Here is a 16,856-nt window from a genome sequence, read left to right on the forward strand (position 1 = left end):
ATATAATAAGTCAGGATTTCACCCATTGGAATTGGGTTGTTTTCAACAACCCAAACTGTTTATGTTATAGGGCTTCCCATGGATGGTGGATGCCCCAAAAATCTCTCACATTGAATATTTCTGCCCTTTGATTATTAAAAAGTTACAGCAACCTTTCACTTTTAAGCAAAAGTGCCAAATTCAAACAGTTGAAATAATCAGATCCAAGGGTTTTGTTTTTAAGCAAAAGGTCCAACCCATGGACTGAGTATTGAAGTCCATGGGTTGGACCTGAGCCACAGTTTTAGATCCAAGACCTAGTGTCCCAGAAAAACTTATTTCACATTGGTGGGTGGCATAGCCCAAGTCCAATTCAGCAGATCACTGTCCTTAGCTCATTGGCAGTACTTGGACATGCTTCAAACTAGCTTGGCTCAGACCAGTGGCGACCATATTAGGACCTGACACGAAAGATACTGATTTAGGGAGTGCTAGGGAACGTACCCTGGACTTGAAATTGATTTCCGTGGAAAACGCACTTTCCATGCCTTTGAGAAAAAGAAGAAAGAAAAGTAGCCTTGGAAACAAATTTCATTTCCCAACTTTTTCTCAAAAACTGTAGACAGACAATTCTTTTTTCTCTTTTTTTCAGAAAAGACATTGACCAATTTCCAAGGCAGGAAGACACATGAGGCAACAGTTCAGGCAGACCATAAACAAACAATGCAAGGAAAACCAGCATCCATGGTTTCCCATTTCCTGAAGATTCCATGTTATGTTTATGTATCTACATTTTAGTTTTCCTCCAAACATCCCCCTTGCTTGGACTCTTCAAAAACAAAAAGCACCCTTATTTGGATTTGGTAGAAACCAAAACTTGGATGTGGAAAACCAAATGTTACATCAGAGAAAAGGGAAATGTGAGAAAAACAATCCACATTAGCCTGTTTGTTCTAATACACATGATTTCTACAGAAATATTAAAAGGTCAACAGTCAAACAGCAAGAGCTCTCTTGTAACCATGGAAATCTATATTTAACAGGGTTCTTTTTTTCTTCTTTCTTTCTTCTTCTTTATTTTATTTTATTTTTTTACTAAATGGAAATCACAGTTTTTTCAGGAAGCCCGTGGAAATGGAATCAGTTCTGAGGGGAAAACATCACATCTGTGGAACTTGATTGCATTTCCACAGTCATTCCTGCACCTTTCCAGCAGATTCCAACAATCCAAACATCACGCATCCAGTTGAATTTTCCACACAGCCCCAGGCACACGGGAATGTATACCATACTCCCCCAAAATATATGTGATGTTACCATTTGGTATACTACTACAATAACAACAATAATAATAATGAGTTGTGTTACAGCCTAAGTTATTAGCATACCTTCTTCTCGTTCCTCACTGATATTACTTTAGCAACACAATTTGGCTGATCGCATCCAAAAATAAGACAAGTAAGAATGATGCACACATAGATAAATTTCGCAAAAAAGAATAATAAATTTCCCTCAGAGGTGATGTCAATACCAGGCATGAATGGTTGACAAACCGGGCAATCCCACCTTTGCATGTGGCATCAATGATATGCTCTTTATCAATCCTAAAGAAGTAGCAAGCACTCTTATATTGTAATTTTCTTCCAGACTGATATTCAGTTTCTCGTTTATCAGCCACACGGAGACCCACAATCTCGCCTACATACTCAACAACCTGCCAATGGATGTGGGTAGGTTAATTTGGCCTTTATCTGTAAATGAATCAGTCGGCACATCCCCTCAGAAAGCTTTGATTAAGAAATAGACAAGAAGAACAACTTAGACCTAAATGTCAGGTGGAGTAACTTACCATTGCTCCACGTGAAATGAACTGAGAAGTGTAGAGACCAAGTGCATGGATACCAGACTTGTAGACTACCAAATTCTTCCACCCCTTTGCTTGTTTGTAACGCGCATATTCTTTCTGCAACAACCAAGAAATGACATCATCGTAAGCACCATTGGATCAACGCAGGTTTCAAACAAGAAGTTTTTCCAGGTCAACAACGCAACCAAGCATGAACCTTTCATATAGCATCCCAGACCTTTACCATCTGTCCCATTTTCTGTCCTTACAAAGGCCATCTGTTTGTGTGTGTGCATGTTTCGGACACGATAGTGTCAGACAAAGATGGAGGGTACATGTACATGTATGGGTATGTTCAGAAAATCTATGCCATTGTGATCTTATTTTTCTCAGATTGAACAAGTGAAGAATCCCCATTTCATCATCATTGTCATCATAGCCTTTCCCAACCTCTTGGGATGACAGTAGTTGTAGTACCTATCAATTACTGTAACCAAATAGTGTCTTCTTACCTACAGAATAAATCATTCACGAAAGAAAAGAGAATGCCTGAATTTGACTAGAATTTCCCCTTTTGAGGGGTTTATTGAATTTTGGGGATAATGTACATTACAGGATATGACATATCACAAAACCTTGATTAGATCTCCATCAGAAAGAACCCTTGATTAAAACGCTGTGCCAAAGTTTCGTTTCTTACAGTGTATAAGATTTGTAGCCTTCTGTGATTCTAGTCCTACGAAATCTTGAGGTGTCAGGTGTTGTATTATTGTCGGACGAATCTGTTCATCCTTCATTACCGACTACTCTCCTAGTTGTGGAGCACCAAATCCTGAAATGGACAGTAAATTGCCACTGCTATCTGCCAGGCTAGATCATGTGTGGACCAATATAATCTGAATCATACTATCCACAATGTGAATTGTACCATTCAGATCATATCATATGGGTGTATCATACACCCAAATCACATATGATACTTGATCCTACAATTGGTAACTGAATCGTCCTATTCAAATCATCAATCATACAATTCAACTAATTGCATAATTCGCCAAATTTTGGTGGAACTGTGAATAATACGATTCGATTAACTGTGTAACACCGAAAAAAATCGGTGAAATTCTCAATCTTTTTTTATTTTTCCCATGCTTTTTTACCGTTTTGCTATTAAAAGACGTAAAAACCACCACTAATAGAATAAGCCTTTTTTGTCTTTTAAGAGAGACAGGAGATTTGAAGTTTTTGAACTTAAAAAATAAATAAATAAATAATAAACAATTCAAGATATCTTTTTCATTGGTCAACAGATTTAAACGCCGTTCTCCATCGAGATTCTAAATTTAAATAGGTAAGAAAACAAATAAATAGTTATGGATTCTTGGCTCTTTCCTATGTTCTCTTTAGGGTAAATATATTGAATGAAACTCAAAATTTTGACTTTTCTTTTGTTTTTCTTTACGTTAAGATTATTTTGAATCTTGAAGATTCGTATGTTTAGGGAAAACATTTGCTTTTTCCTAATATTTATCTTTTTCTTTTATTTGTCTTTACCTCAAGGGCTAGCCAGCTAGGATTTGCTTAATTATCCAGGATGGTGAAGAAGTCCAAGGCTAAGGATAATTGTGCTACATGGAATTATTGCCCCAAAGTAGATGTAAACAATTAACCTTCATCTCACATGCAACTTCTGTGGAAAAGAGCTATTAGGGAGGTATGTTTCAAATGAAACCACCTCATCTAAATAAAGAAGAATGTAACAGTGTTCACAAGTCGGTGATGATGCAACAGAGAAGTTCAGGAGATTGTTGAACACGAATTCTGGGGCGAAGAAATAATCGTAAGTGGCCATGTATGATGTCGGAAGAGTTCTAATTATACATGTAATGGAAGAATGGGATGATATAGTAGAAAGGAAGACGACTATGGATGACTTTGTCAAATGAAAGATAGATGAAAACATTAACATTCATCTCAAATGCAACTTTTGTGGAAAAGAGTTATTAGAGGTGTGTTTCAAATGAAACACTACCTCACCTGAACAAAGAAGAATGTAATGGTGTGTTCACAAGCTGGCAATGACACAACAAGGAAGTTCAAGAAATTGTTGAATAGGAATTCTAGGGAGAAAAAACAACAACAAGAGGCCATGTATGATGTCATCGGAGTCTAATTATACATGATATAGAAGAGTAATGATAATTAAAAAGGAAGACAACTATGGATGACCTTGTAGAAGAGAGAGAATGGGAAAAGGAAAGCAACAAGCCACTCTAAACATAATTTAGAAAAGGGGAGATGAGGATAATGTCTTTCCATTGCCTGCTTTGTTTACGAATGCACTACCGTTCAATCTTGTGAAAAGCCATTTCTTTACAAGGATGATGAAAGTAGTTGCTACATACAGAGCGAGGTTAAAGCTTCCCAATGGTGAGAAATATGTGCTGCAATGGAGGTTGCTAACATAGAGAAGTCAATTAAGGTGTATAAGAAAGAATGGGTAAGACCAAGGTGATCTATCGTGTTGGACAAGTGGAGATGGAGTGAATCAATCCATTGCCAAGTTTTTAGTTAACAGTCCAAGTGGCACTAGTTTTGAAATCTATTGATATAACCGAAATTTCCAAAAAAATGAACAATTTATTTGCATTGCTTGAGTCTGTTAATGATGAGGTCGAGGAAAAGAATGTGGTATGAGTTATGGCCAATACATCCACATATATCAAAGTGGGTCAATGTTGATGGAGGAGACATAAAAAAAAAAAAGTTATTTTGGCCACCATGTGCAACCCATTACAGAGATTTTATTATACTTAGTGGACATTAGGAAAGTGATCATTCATGCAAAGACGGTGGTCAAGGCAAAGGTCCACAACCCTGTACATCTACAAGCATTGTCAGTTTTTAAATTTTATGTGAGAGAATATAAAAGGTGAGTCAACTAGAATAGCTGTAACATGATTTGCTACATGTTATTTTACATTAATGAGCATAGATGAGAAAATGATCAATTTGAAGTTGATGTTCTACTTCAAAATATGTGAAGATAGTTGGTCCTTTGTCCAAGTCCCCAAAAGGAAAGCATGTGTGTGATATAGTCTTGACAAGCATAGACTTCTGGCCACCCATCAACTATTGCTTGAAGATTCGACTCCCATTGGTTAAGGTATCATATGAGAAGCCGACTATGGGATACATTGTTGAAGTGATGGTTCAGGTTAAACAAACACAGAGAGAGAATTATGGAGATGTTAAAGGGCGACATTCAGCTATTTGGTACATAATGGATGAGTGGTGAAATCTTCAGATCCATAGGCCCTTACATGCGGCAACCTACCTTCTAAATCCAAGATTTTAATATGAAGAGAACTTCCATGCGGATTTGGAAATTAAAAACGAGCTTGTATAATTATATTAAGAGAAGGGTCCCAGATTCAAGGCAAAGGACCATTATCAATGAGCAGGTGGACAAATTGAAGAGGGCTCTCGGCTTATTTAGAAGTTATACCGCAAAGTCAACAACAATGAAACCGAGAGGAGCTGAAAGCTTTTTTGTATTTGAGACAACCCAAAGGGGTTGAATATATAGAGATTACAGTCATCCATACAAGGAAAATAATAAAATCAGAATCCTCTACATATGGAAACTAACTATACAAGGTATACTAGCTATACAAGGTATGTGAGCCTGTCTAACATCCCCTCTCAAACTAATGCTGATCATCGACAAGTAATAGTTTGCCAACTAGAAATGAGTGACGTGCAGAAGTGAGGGACTTGATGAGAGTGTCAGCAATCTGATCATGGGATGCAACATGTGGAAGAGAAATGAGCCCAGACTGAAATTTCTCACAGATAAACTGACAGTCAACTTCAATATGCTTTGTCCATTCATAAAAAACCGGGTTGGAGGCAATCTGAATGGCACTTAGATAATCAACATGGAGTGGAGTAAGATTCTGCAGAGGATTGCCCAAGTCGGAAAGAAGTCCACGTAACCAGACAAGCTCACTACACGCAGTGGACATCGCCCAATACTCGGCTTCTGTGTTTGATTTGGAAACAGTGGCCTACTTCTTACACTTTCAAGAGATGAGAAAAGTGTCGAGAAAAACACAGTAGCCAGTGGTAGATCTTCGTGTGAGAGCACAACCGGCCTAATCAGCATCCGAATAAGCACGAAGGTCCAAAGTCGCTGTGGAGGAGAAGAACAGTGATCGATCTAGAGTTCCACATAGGTATCGTAGGATGCACAACACTGCAGTCATATGAAAAGTCTGAGGAGCAGAAACAAACTGACTGACGACTTGGACAGCGTAGGCAATATCAAGGCGAGTCATAGTTAAGTAAACTAGACTCTCAACTAAACGGCGGTACAAGTCGGGCTGTGCAAGTAGATCACCATCGTCACGACCATATTGAATATTAAGCTCTAAGGGAGTCTGAACTGTCTTCTGATCCGTCAATGATGTCAAGGCGAGAAGATCCTTGGTATATTTACGCTGGCTGACCAGGATCCCACGTTTAGAACATGAAATTTCAAGCCCAAGAAAGTATGTGAGATGGCCGAGGTCTTTCATCTTAAAGGAGGATTGCAGAACTTCCTTTAAAGCCGAGATGCCAGTAGCATCGCTACCAGTCAGAATTAGGTCATCAACATAGACGAGAACAATGACAATGCCGCGAGCAGTGGTGCACAAAAATAAGGATGGGTCATGACTACTTTGAGTAAAGACAGCACCTATAACAACATCGTGAAAGCGCTGGAACCAGGCCCAAGGTGCCTGTTTGAGGCCATACAAGGCTTTCTTTAGGCGACATACCTTATTGTCAGAGATTAAAGAGTCAGGAGGAGGTTTCAAATATACTGTTTCTTGGAGGTCTCCATGAAGAAAAGCATTTTTCACATCCATCTGAGCAAGTGGCCAAGAGCGAACAGAAGAGATTGCCAGAAGAGTACAAACAGTTTTCATCTTGGCCACGGGAGCAAAAGTCTCATCATAATCAATTCTGAATTCCTGTTTATATCCCTTAGCGACAAGTCGAGCCTTGTATCGATCCAATGATCCATCAGACTTGAGCTTGACAGAATAAATCCATTCGCTACCAATTAGCTGTTGGTCAGCGGGTCGAGTGACAATGTCCCACGTATGATTATCATCCAATGCTGCAAGTTCTTCTGCCATAGCCTTCTTCCAACAATCATGAGTGGCTGCCTGAGAGTATGAAGTAGGAATAGAAACAGTATCCAGAGTAGCATTCATGGCAGACATAGAGCATATCAAGCGATCAGGCGCTCGATGTACACGATCGGAACGACGTAGCAAGGTAGGTTCAGGATCTGCAACAAGTACAGTAGGTTCAGGTTGAGGAATAGGTGGTAGATCTGTACGTGGTCGACGGGAGTAAACCTGCAACGAACGAGGAAGAGTACTCGAGGCAAAAGGAATATCAGGAAAGGTGGTTAGACCAGGAGATTTTGGAGCGTGGAGAGGAGGAAGAGATGAATGAAAGGCAATATGTTCAAGAAAAACAACATGTCGTGAAACACGAACACAACGAGAAACCGAATCATAACATCAAAAAGCCTTCTGAGTTTCTCCAAATCCCAAGTACATACATTTGATCGATTTTGGAGATAATTTGTTACACTCACGTGAATCCAGGTGAACATAACAGACACAACCAAAAACACGAAATGTGGAATATGCAGGAGATGAGCCGTTGAGAACAAAGTATGGAGATTTATTGGTCAGAACGTTGGTTGGCATCCGGTTAATCAAGTAGACTGAATGTAACATAACTTCCGCCCAGAAAGAACGAGGAACACTCATAGTTATCATCAGAGTGTTGGCAGTTTCAACAATATGACGATTTTTTCATTCAGCTACCCCGTTCTGTTGTGGAGTATCAGAACAGGTGGTCTGATGAATAATCCCATGACCCTGAAGAAATGTATGAAAATCGTTTAAGAGATATTCCCCCCTGAGTCAGAGCGGAGAGTTTGAACTGAAACCCGAAATTAAGTCTCCACCATAGAGTGAAATATCTTGAATTTTTCAAAAACCTGTAACTTTGAGTGCAGGAAGCAAATCTAGGTGTAACGTGTGAAATCATCAATGAATATAACATAGTATCGTAACCCAGAGAGAGACATAATTGGTGAAGGACCCCAAACATCTGTATGCACTAGTTCAAACATAGAAGATTTTGTAATACTTAAAGGAAAAGGAATACACTTACTTTTTGAAAGACACCAGGATGAACAAGAATGATCCAAATCTGTTTTATTAAGAGAAACGTTCTCTAACATGCCAGAAGAAAATAACTGAATTAACCGATCGGAATGTGGATGACCAAGACGAAAGTGTCACAGTTTTCACAATTGATTTGCCGAACAAATATCTGATAAAGATGGAGAAAAGAAACAACGAGCCGGAGTTACAGATGGATCAAAGTCCAGCACGTACAGACAACCATGCCACCTACTCATCCCAAGTACCTTCCCTGTTGCGGTGTTGCCAGATCCTGCACAAAACAACAGTTGGGAAGAAATATGACTAAGCAGTTATTGGATGTGAGTTGACCAACTGAAATTAAATTGGAGGAGAGGTTAGGGACATGAAACACATCACGAAGGATGAACTAGCGATGACTAGAAGGAGAGAAAGTCAATGATCCAACAGACTGAATAGGTAGTCTAGTGCCATCCGCAGTAGAAATAGCCTGGTTTCCGATGTAGGGACGAATATCACGAAGATGGGATACAGCACCAGTCATATGATTGGAAGCACCCAAATCGTAGAATATAGGAAAATATCTGACATTCCGGCCGCAGAAAGGGCCTGAACGATTTGCTGGAGCTCTTAGGAGTCAAAGGTGATGAAAGACCTTCAGCAGAAATAGTAGAGGCAGAATTACTAACAGACGGCTCGGAAGAAATAGTGGCAGCAGTAGCAAAAAGAGCACGACCACGGCCACCACGTCCACGGCTGAAAGAAGAAACATAGGCACGTGTACGGCAGTCCTGAATACCATGACCAATCCGTCGACAATAAGCGCACCATTCTTTGCATTGAGCGACAATATGACCCACCTTGTTGCAACGGCGACAAGTCAAAGGAGTGGAACCACGTGTAGGTGTAGTGGTGGACACAGCAAGTACCATATCAGATGATCTCGGAGTTAAGGAAGGAGGAGAGAACTTTCAGTTGTTGTTCCTCAGCCAATAAATCATTAATAACCGAATTCAATGAAAGAGTAGGGCTACGGTTCAAGAGAGCAGCCCGACAATGCTCAAATTCCGGACGCAGCTTCATAAGAAATTGTCGAACTTGCGCACTCTCGCACATAGTTTGGAATATCTTATAGTCATGAGGAAATGTTGAATCCATCATAACCATCTCTGTCCAAATTGTAACAATTTTGAAGTAAAATGATTCAATACTGTCGTCACCCTGAGTAAGGTTAACGAGATCCTGTTCCAGGCGGTATAACTGAGCCGCATTACTCTGTTGATAAATTGTCTAGAGATTGTCCCACATTGTCTTAGCAATGCGATGAGGTGTGAGGCCAACAGCAATGGAACGATCGACTGAATCAAGAATCCAGGTAATAATTCGTCCATTGTTCATTTCCCAATCAGCTAATTTGTCGGCATCGGTAGAAGTGGGGATAGGAACAGATCCATCAATTAATCCCCATAAACCACGACCCTTAAGGAAGTTCTGAAAATGGATGGCCCATAGAGAATAGTTGGTATCATCAAAACTACAACGTGGGGCCTCTTGACGTGATGAGTTTTTGTCCATTGAGCTGAAGTATTATAAAGCACCCAAGGAGTTGCAACAGAAGAAAGTTTTAGATGTACCGTACAGCAACAGCAACAAGTTCTAGATCTGGATCTGAATTGGGATCTGGATATGGATCTGAATCGGGATCGTGATATGGATCTAGTTCTGGATCTGGAGCGGGATGAACAGAGGGGCGCTGGAGCGGATCGGATTTGGATCTGGATCAGGATGAACAGAGGATCGGGACCAACAGCAACAAGTTCGGATCTGGATCTGGATCGAGACGACACAGATGCAGAGGGACCGGACGATGCAGATGCAGACGCAGACGCAGAGGGATGACGCAGAGGTACGCAGATGGTAAGCAGATCTGGATCGGGATGAACAGAGGTGCGCAGATCTAGATCGAGATGAACAGAGGTGCGCAGAGGGGTCGAGCAGAGGGACTGGACGACGTAGGTGCGCAGATGGGTCGAGCAAGGGTGCAAAGGGATCGGATGATTTAGAGGCAGAGGGGCCGGACGAGCAGAGGGGTCGGACAACGCAAGGGCGGTCGGTTCTGACAGGTGGTGCCGGTTTTGGATCAGTGATGCTTTGATACCATGAAAATCGAGAGGAGCTAAAAGCTTTTCTATATTTGAGACAACCCAAAGGGGTTGAATATATAGAGATTACAGTCATCTATACAAGGAAAATAATAAAATCAGAATCCTCTACATATGGAAACTAACTATACAAGGTATACTAGCTATACAAGGTATGTGAGCCTGTCTAACAAACAAAAACAAAGAAACTAGGTAACTTGTGAATTATTTTAATTGTTAATTGTTAGTTGTTACTTAAATGCCTATTCAATTTTCAGGACGATCATTTAGTGATGTGCAGATTGACAAGTTTGAGAGAGAGAGAGAGAGAGAGAGAGAGAGCAACCAGGTAACTTGTGAATTATTTTTGTTTATTTTGTTGGTTGTTAACTTAAATATCCATTTGATTTTCAAGTTATTTCATTTAATATAACTCATTACATTATATAATACACAAGTTTATGGCAGGAAAGTTGAGGAGATGAGTATTCGAAATTGCAAAAGCTTTGTATCTTGGATCTAACACGTAGTGCTAGTGTGCAACTAGTTGTGAGCACAACTAGAGCACTTCTAAGCAGATGAAAATTATTCAACTAATCTCATGAATCTCATTGTATATGCACTTGATCAAATACTTCGGTTAATTATGAAAATATTTGTTCATGCAGATACATTCAAAAAAGAGAAATAACTTGAACAGAAGAGATTGAATGCTCGTGTTTCTAAAATACAATCTTCAACTTGGAGTGTGTCACAAAGAGAAATATCAAGCACCCGATCAAATTTGCTTATCAAAAATGGACTCCAATGAGTAGTAAATCACCGAGGATCCTGCCCTTCCTATAGATAAGCCTGAGATAGATATTGGTGAATGTTCTATTGAGTAGAGGGAAAGGTACTATAATGGTATCAGTCGAAGTTGGTCGATTCTCAAAAATCATCGGTAAAATTCTTTATAAAATAAAATAAAAATGTGAGGATCCCAAATGGTATCAGTCGACAGTGTTTACATGACTTGATGAAAGTCAAATAGGCCATAATTGAACACAAATCAAGCATGATTTGGTGGATTAGGACCCATTACATATAAATATTACAAGAAGAGGGAAAGTGGAAAAAAAAAAAAGTAATGATTTACCCCTTCTTCTGATATTTCTCAAACCGGACCAATTGGTTTCAGTACATCAAATCCTGCACAAATTGTGATTGATTCTCAAAATAGGCCAATATCTAGTCATAATTTTGAATACCAATATTGTAATGGCCAATAAAGTCGTATGTATCTGTATTGGCCTGATGAGATACATGATGCGAGGCCAAAATGACCCACCGTACAAAAATGGGTCATATTAGCCTGATACAATATGAGATATGGGGCCAAAAAGACCCACCCTTTAAAAAGGCCATATCGACCCCCTATCTGGCTAATACGGGCTGAAACACACATAATGGCCCAAATATGATTTTGCTTTCTCAAATTTTTTATTCTTTTCTCTTCTTCTTTTCTAATTTCAACCATTAACAAAGCTTAGAATATCATTTTAAACTAGATTTAGGCCTATTTTGGATGTCAAAACAAAAGATTTGAGCGGGGTTCTTCGAATCAAAGAAAAATGGACCATTATAGGAAAATTTGGAAAAAGAAAAAAAGTTGACCTTCACCTTTTTCATGTTTTTATCTTCTTTTTGTTGTATTTCAATGTAATGGACCCCAATTCACCAATCATGTTTGGTTTGTGTTCAATTAGGATTGACTTGGTCGACTTTTAACAGTTAAACCAACACACAACCTTCTTATCAAAGAATGGTCTAATATACCAATGTCCATGTCCAAAATCTTTAAAAAATAATAGTAAATAAATAAATCTAGAATATCTCTTTCTCTTTCTTCTAATATTTTTCCTTAATTCTTTCGCTTAAAAAAATTTGATTGATGCAGACCGATACCGATTCACATCGTCCGTATCGAATTGTGCTTCAATGAAGCCGATACACCCCCTGATACCGATATTCAAAACCATAGATCAAGTTTAAAATTAGTTTCTACGCTTTCTTGATTGCTGAAATGAACAAAGATGTGAAATAATGAGAAATAATTCAGAAATAAAAATTTTCCAAATGGACCCTTTATGATGCTCAAATGGGGCATATTGGCCCGTATCAAACAATACAACCATTTTTTCATAACAGACCGATTCACCACTATATCATGTAATGGAGTGATTTTTCCCTTTACTTAAGGGCCAATATGGTTGCAATGTAATTGTTTTTTAATACCTTGGTAGAGTATGAGATCCAGATCACAACAAGACAAGCGACATGGCATGATTTAGATTTAGTGCATATTGTAGACTTGTACTGACTAATGTGATTTACCTATGATAAACTAATAAGCATAAATTATTTTCTAGGACTTAGAAAACTCAACTAGAATAAATCAAGGGAAAAAGGTAAAAGTAGGAGATGAGGAAGAAGATTTTTTTTTATATATTTTTTTTGTAGTGAAGAAAAAGAAAATGATGATGATAATGGTGGTGGTGTCAACATTAATATTAATATTAGTAATGATGAGCATGATAGCACTAACATAGATGATGAGAGCGAAGACCAACGTGATGGGTCATAGATGTTGGGGGCTGAGCCAATATTTTTTGAACATTTTGTTTTCATTTTGAATTATACAAAATGAATACGCGTAAATAGGCAAACGGTTTTTCTTTTTGAATTATATAAGATGAAAACATGTACATGAGCAAAGGGTTGATGTTTGGAACTTGGTTATGAAACAATGACATATTTATACACTTAAAGATACACCATGTATATTTCTTCGTAAGATAATATCATGATTAGTATTTTTTTGGTGCATATTCATTAAAATGGATAACTAATGTGTTTATTTATTTTCCTAATTTATTCACAATTTACTAGATTTTTTTTCCATGTTTTTAGGAAAATTGGAAAGAAAACCTTATGATTGACAATATGAGTCACAATTCAATATGATTTATCCCCAATTTTGGTTCACGACATGATAATGACTATAACAACATTGACAATGTATGCTATGTATAGCGTGTGCACTACATTTGTAATGTAGGCCCATGGCCCACCATAAGGCCCAACATGTGCTGATTTTGGGCTGTTTGTTGCAGGATTTGAGGCCTAAATGTCATAAATCCTTTGAACATATGTGGAAAGATAGGGAGACTGATGTGGAAGATATAAATGAATATTTTGGGGGCATTTAATAGATTTGTTTTTGCTATTTGAGAAATACTTCGATACACAAGCAGAGTGAGATGGAAGATACGCAAGAACTTAGAAATTACTCAAAAATTGAATAAATGGCGTACGAGTAGTCCAAATAAACCGCCCATACTATGATAACTGATGTAGATGTGTCGTGAACCGATAATCAAGTTCATTTGATTATCTAACTACTGTATTAGTGGACATTTATTGGACAGTTAAAAACAGAAAATATCTGTCAGCCCTATTTCCATGAAGAAGTATCCATGAATCAAAGGTTAGGATTGTTCAACCAATATGATCTTAAGATTGTGACTTAACAACAGTAGCGTACAACTCCAGAAAATTCATTATATTTTTTAGCTTGCCTGGTTATTCAACCATGTTAAAGACATTATTCCTTTCCTTCACATATTGAAAGAGATACATTGCTTTGTCGGCACACAGCTCAGGAAAATTCTGTTCATTCGCTTTATGGGTTGATTTCTTCACCGCATCACATTTCTGGCTCACCCCACCCTTATCATCTTTGGTTCTACGCAGCCCCTCTGCTGGTAGCAGCCTTTGTTTGGCTTGTGGGCCGAAAGAGGGTGCATACAGTCGATAATCTTCAGAGGATATTATTAGTTCTTCCCAATATTTGTCTGATTTGTATGAATGATGCAGAGTTGATCGCCTCTTTCTTCATTGCTCGTTTGCTTCAAAAGTCTGGGATCATTTTTTGGGGTGTGCACCGACTAAGTTATGCCAAAGACAGCAGAAGACTTTCTGTGGGCATGGCATGGGGGTGAAGTTTGCAAAGCTGGAAAAGTTATGTGGAGGCTTATCATAATAGCTGCTTTTTGGGTTATTTGGGGTTCCAGGAATGGGTGTTGTTTACGGAATGAGAGGTTGAATGCAGAGGAGGCCATTAGGAAAGTTATGTTGTTTGTTTTGAGTTGGGTTGTTTATCTAAAAGCAGCCTCGGCTGCTAATCTTTTTGCCTAGGGAGTTTTTGGGGCTGTATTCTTTCCTAGCTTTTGCGAGTTGTCTAATAAATTTATTGTTCTCTCTCTCTCTCAAAAAAAAAAAAAAAAAAAAAAGAAGCAAAAAACAGTGACATACACAATCTAGTCGGTTTCATTTGAGTTAATATATGTCAAGTGTACAAGTTCTAAGTGCTGGCATATCAAGAGTCATACACAGCCTACATATCATATAACTTTTGTTATTTTATGCCAAATCTTTGCTGGTGGGATTGTTAGTATCTTAAGCAAATTATATATTGATTTTGAAATCAATTAAGACTGATTCAAAAGTAAAGTTTGAATATCAAAAAAGTTATTTCTCCCTTTCTACTCAAATATCCAAAAGAGAAGTTTGAGTTCTGAGTGCCTGTGTATCAAGAGTCATACACAGCCTAAGTATCACATAACTATTGGTGTTTTATGCCAAATCTTTGCTGGTGGGATTGTTAGTATCTTAAGCAAATTATATATTAATTTTGAAATCAATTAAGACTGATTCAAAAGAGAAGTTTGAATATCAATAAAGTTATGTCTCCGTTTCTACTCAAATATTAATTGTGTAGATGTGTTCATTACCTTACAATTCGGGTGCTAAGATCTCATTGACACAATAACCAGGTAATACCATTTTGGTACCAGAAAGGGTGATCATTGGGAATTTTGTACTCTACATCTTTACTGATGGCTTCAAAAGGGGTGACGCAAGCAGAGCTTGGGCAAGTAATCTAATAAATCTGCACATTCACCGAGTATATCAACTCTTGATGTCACGCATACAATTAGCAATCTCATTAATCAAGTGGGAGAGCTCTGGGTGGAACTCATTGTTTGAATCATCCCCAATATTATCCGTATCTCTAGCTCGACGATATCAATAACACGGGTAGCAATACCTTTAACACTGGTAGTATAAAAAATTCCAGGTATCAGCGTTGCATTGCTAATATTTTCGACTATGTAAATTCCAGGTGTCGCTTGTATTGCCAATGTTTCGATATCGCCAATATTTTCAACTATCAATGCATCGGCAATATCTCGATAAGATCGCCAATGTATCATTATCGCCAAAACTTTGTTTATTAAAAATATTCCATTTCAAATTTTTTTATGGGCGCATGGTTGTATGCAGTATTCAATTTGTCGATGATAATATCAATAATATCACGCAATTATTGTTAGCACAATACCACAATCTTTTGTTCCTTTCCAGTTGACGATTTTTCAGCGAAATATCGTGTTGTCAATATTCTAAAATATCGATGGATGTTTGGATGTTTGGATAGATAGGGATGGATGGGATGGTTGGATGGATAGATGGGCTAGATGGGATGGTTAGACTATTTTTTACGATAACACATACTTTTAGGCCCCAATTAAATGGAAACTTATTATGTATGCATTATTTTTGCAATTTATTCATTCTTAAATATGCAAATATGTGTATTTTAGCATCTCCTAAAATTTCATCATTTTACCCATGTTTCCCAATGTTTATCCGCATTTCCAGTTATTTATGATATTATCGATGAGATTGATATTATTTCCATATCCTCGGCCAACGAAACTCGTAACGATGCCGATACTTCGAATGCTAGGTGGAAGGAATCTAGAGGCCAAAATTGGAACACAAATACAATGACACGTAGGGGAATGTCCTTGGCAAGGTCCTAATCAACAACGGGTGGCCTCGAGCCCCCAGCTGATGAAGACACCGATAATCGAATCCTTCAATTGTTGGAACGTGATGGGGAACCAAGAATGAAGGTGAAAATTCCATAATTCAATCGTCGGCTACATGTTAACTTCATTGATTAGCAAAGCAAAGTGGGAAAGGTGTTCATCGCGGACAATCGGAAGGTTATATTAGTAGCAATAAAGTTTTTCAATCACATGTTAGCATGGTGGAATGATCTCTAAGCTAGATAAATCCATCAAAGTAAACAGAAAGTAAATTTTTTCAAAAGATGAATTAAAATAGAAGCTTCTACATATGACTTGTGCCCGTGACCTCTATCAAAGATGTACAATCTACATCAAGGGAATAAATCAATGAATGTATACATCAAGGAATTCCATGCCTTGACATCATGAACAAGGTTTCTTGAGTATGAAGACCAAAATATTTCTTAATGGTCTCTACCAGGACACAGGAAATGGATTGCTAAGAGAAGACACAAAACAATCAGAATTGGTTGCTAAAGAAGACACAAAATAATCAGATGTTCTGCCTCCTATAAAAGAGCTTCTTCATGAATATGAAGAACTCCTAGCTAGACTTCCTCCCATAAGGAACATTTAGCACCACATTAATTCAGTGCTGGGTATCAGCCATCCGAATCTTCCACACTACCAAATGAGTCCAACCGAACATGCCAAGCTATGTAGAAAAATTAAA

The 16,856-nt window shown here is 38.1% G+C and overlaps 1 protein-coding gene across 1 annotated transcript in view; it reads right to left on the minus strand.

Annotated features, from left to right (window-relative positions):
• Positions 1-16,856, minus strand: part of LOC131254706 (uncharacterized) — a 72,626-nt gene that overhangs the window by 689 nt on the left and 55,081 nt on the right. The window contains exons 17-19 of the mRNA XM_058255403.1: positions 1,829-1,942; positions 1,511-1,693; positions 1,368-1,412 (exon numbers count right to left, since the gene is read on the minus strand). Coding sequence (XP_058111386.1) covers positions 1,368-1,412; positions 1,511-1,693; positions 1,829-1,942 — 342 coding nt within the window. The remainder of the gene's footprint in view (positions 1-1,367; positions 1,413-1,510; positions 1,694-1,828; positions 1,943-16,856) is intronic.

Source organism: Magnolia sinica, chromosome 9 (assembly GCF_029962835.1).
Source record: "Magnolia sinica isolate HGM2019 chromosome 9, MsV1, whole genome shotgun sequence".
Lineage (NCBI taxonomy): Eukaryota > Viridiplantae > Streptophyta > Magnoliopsida > Magnoliales > Magnoliaceae > Magnolia > Magnolia sinica.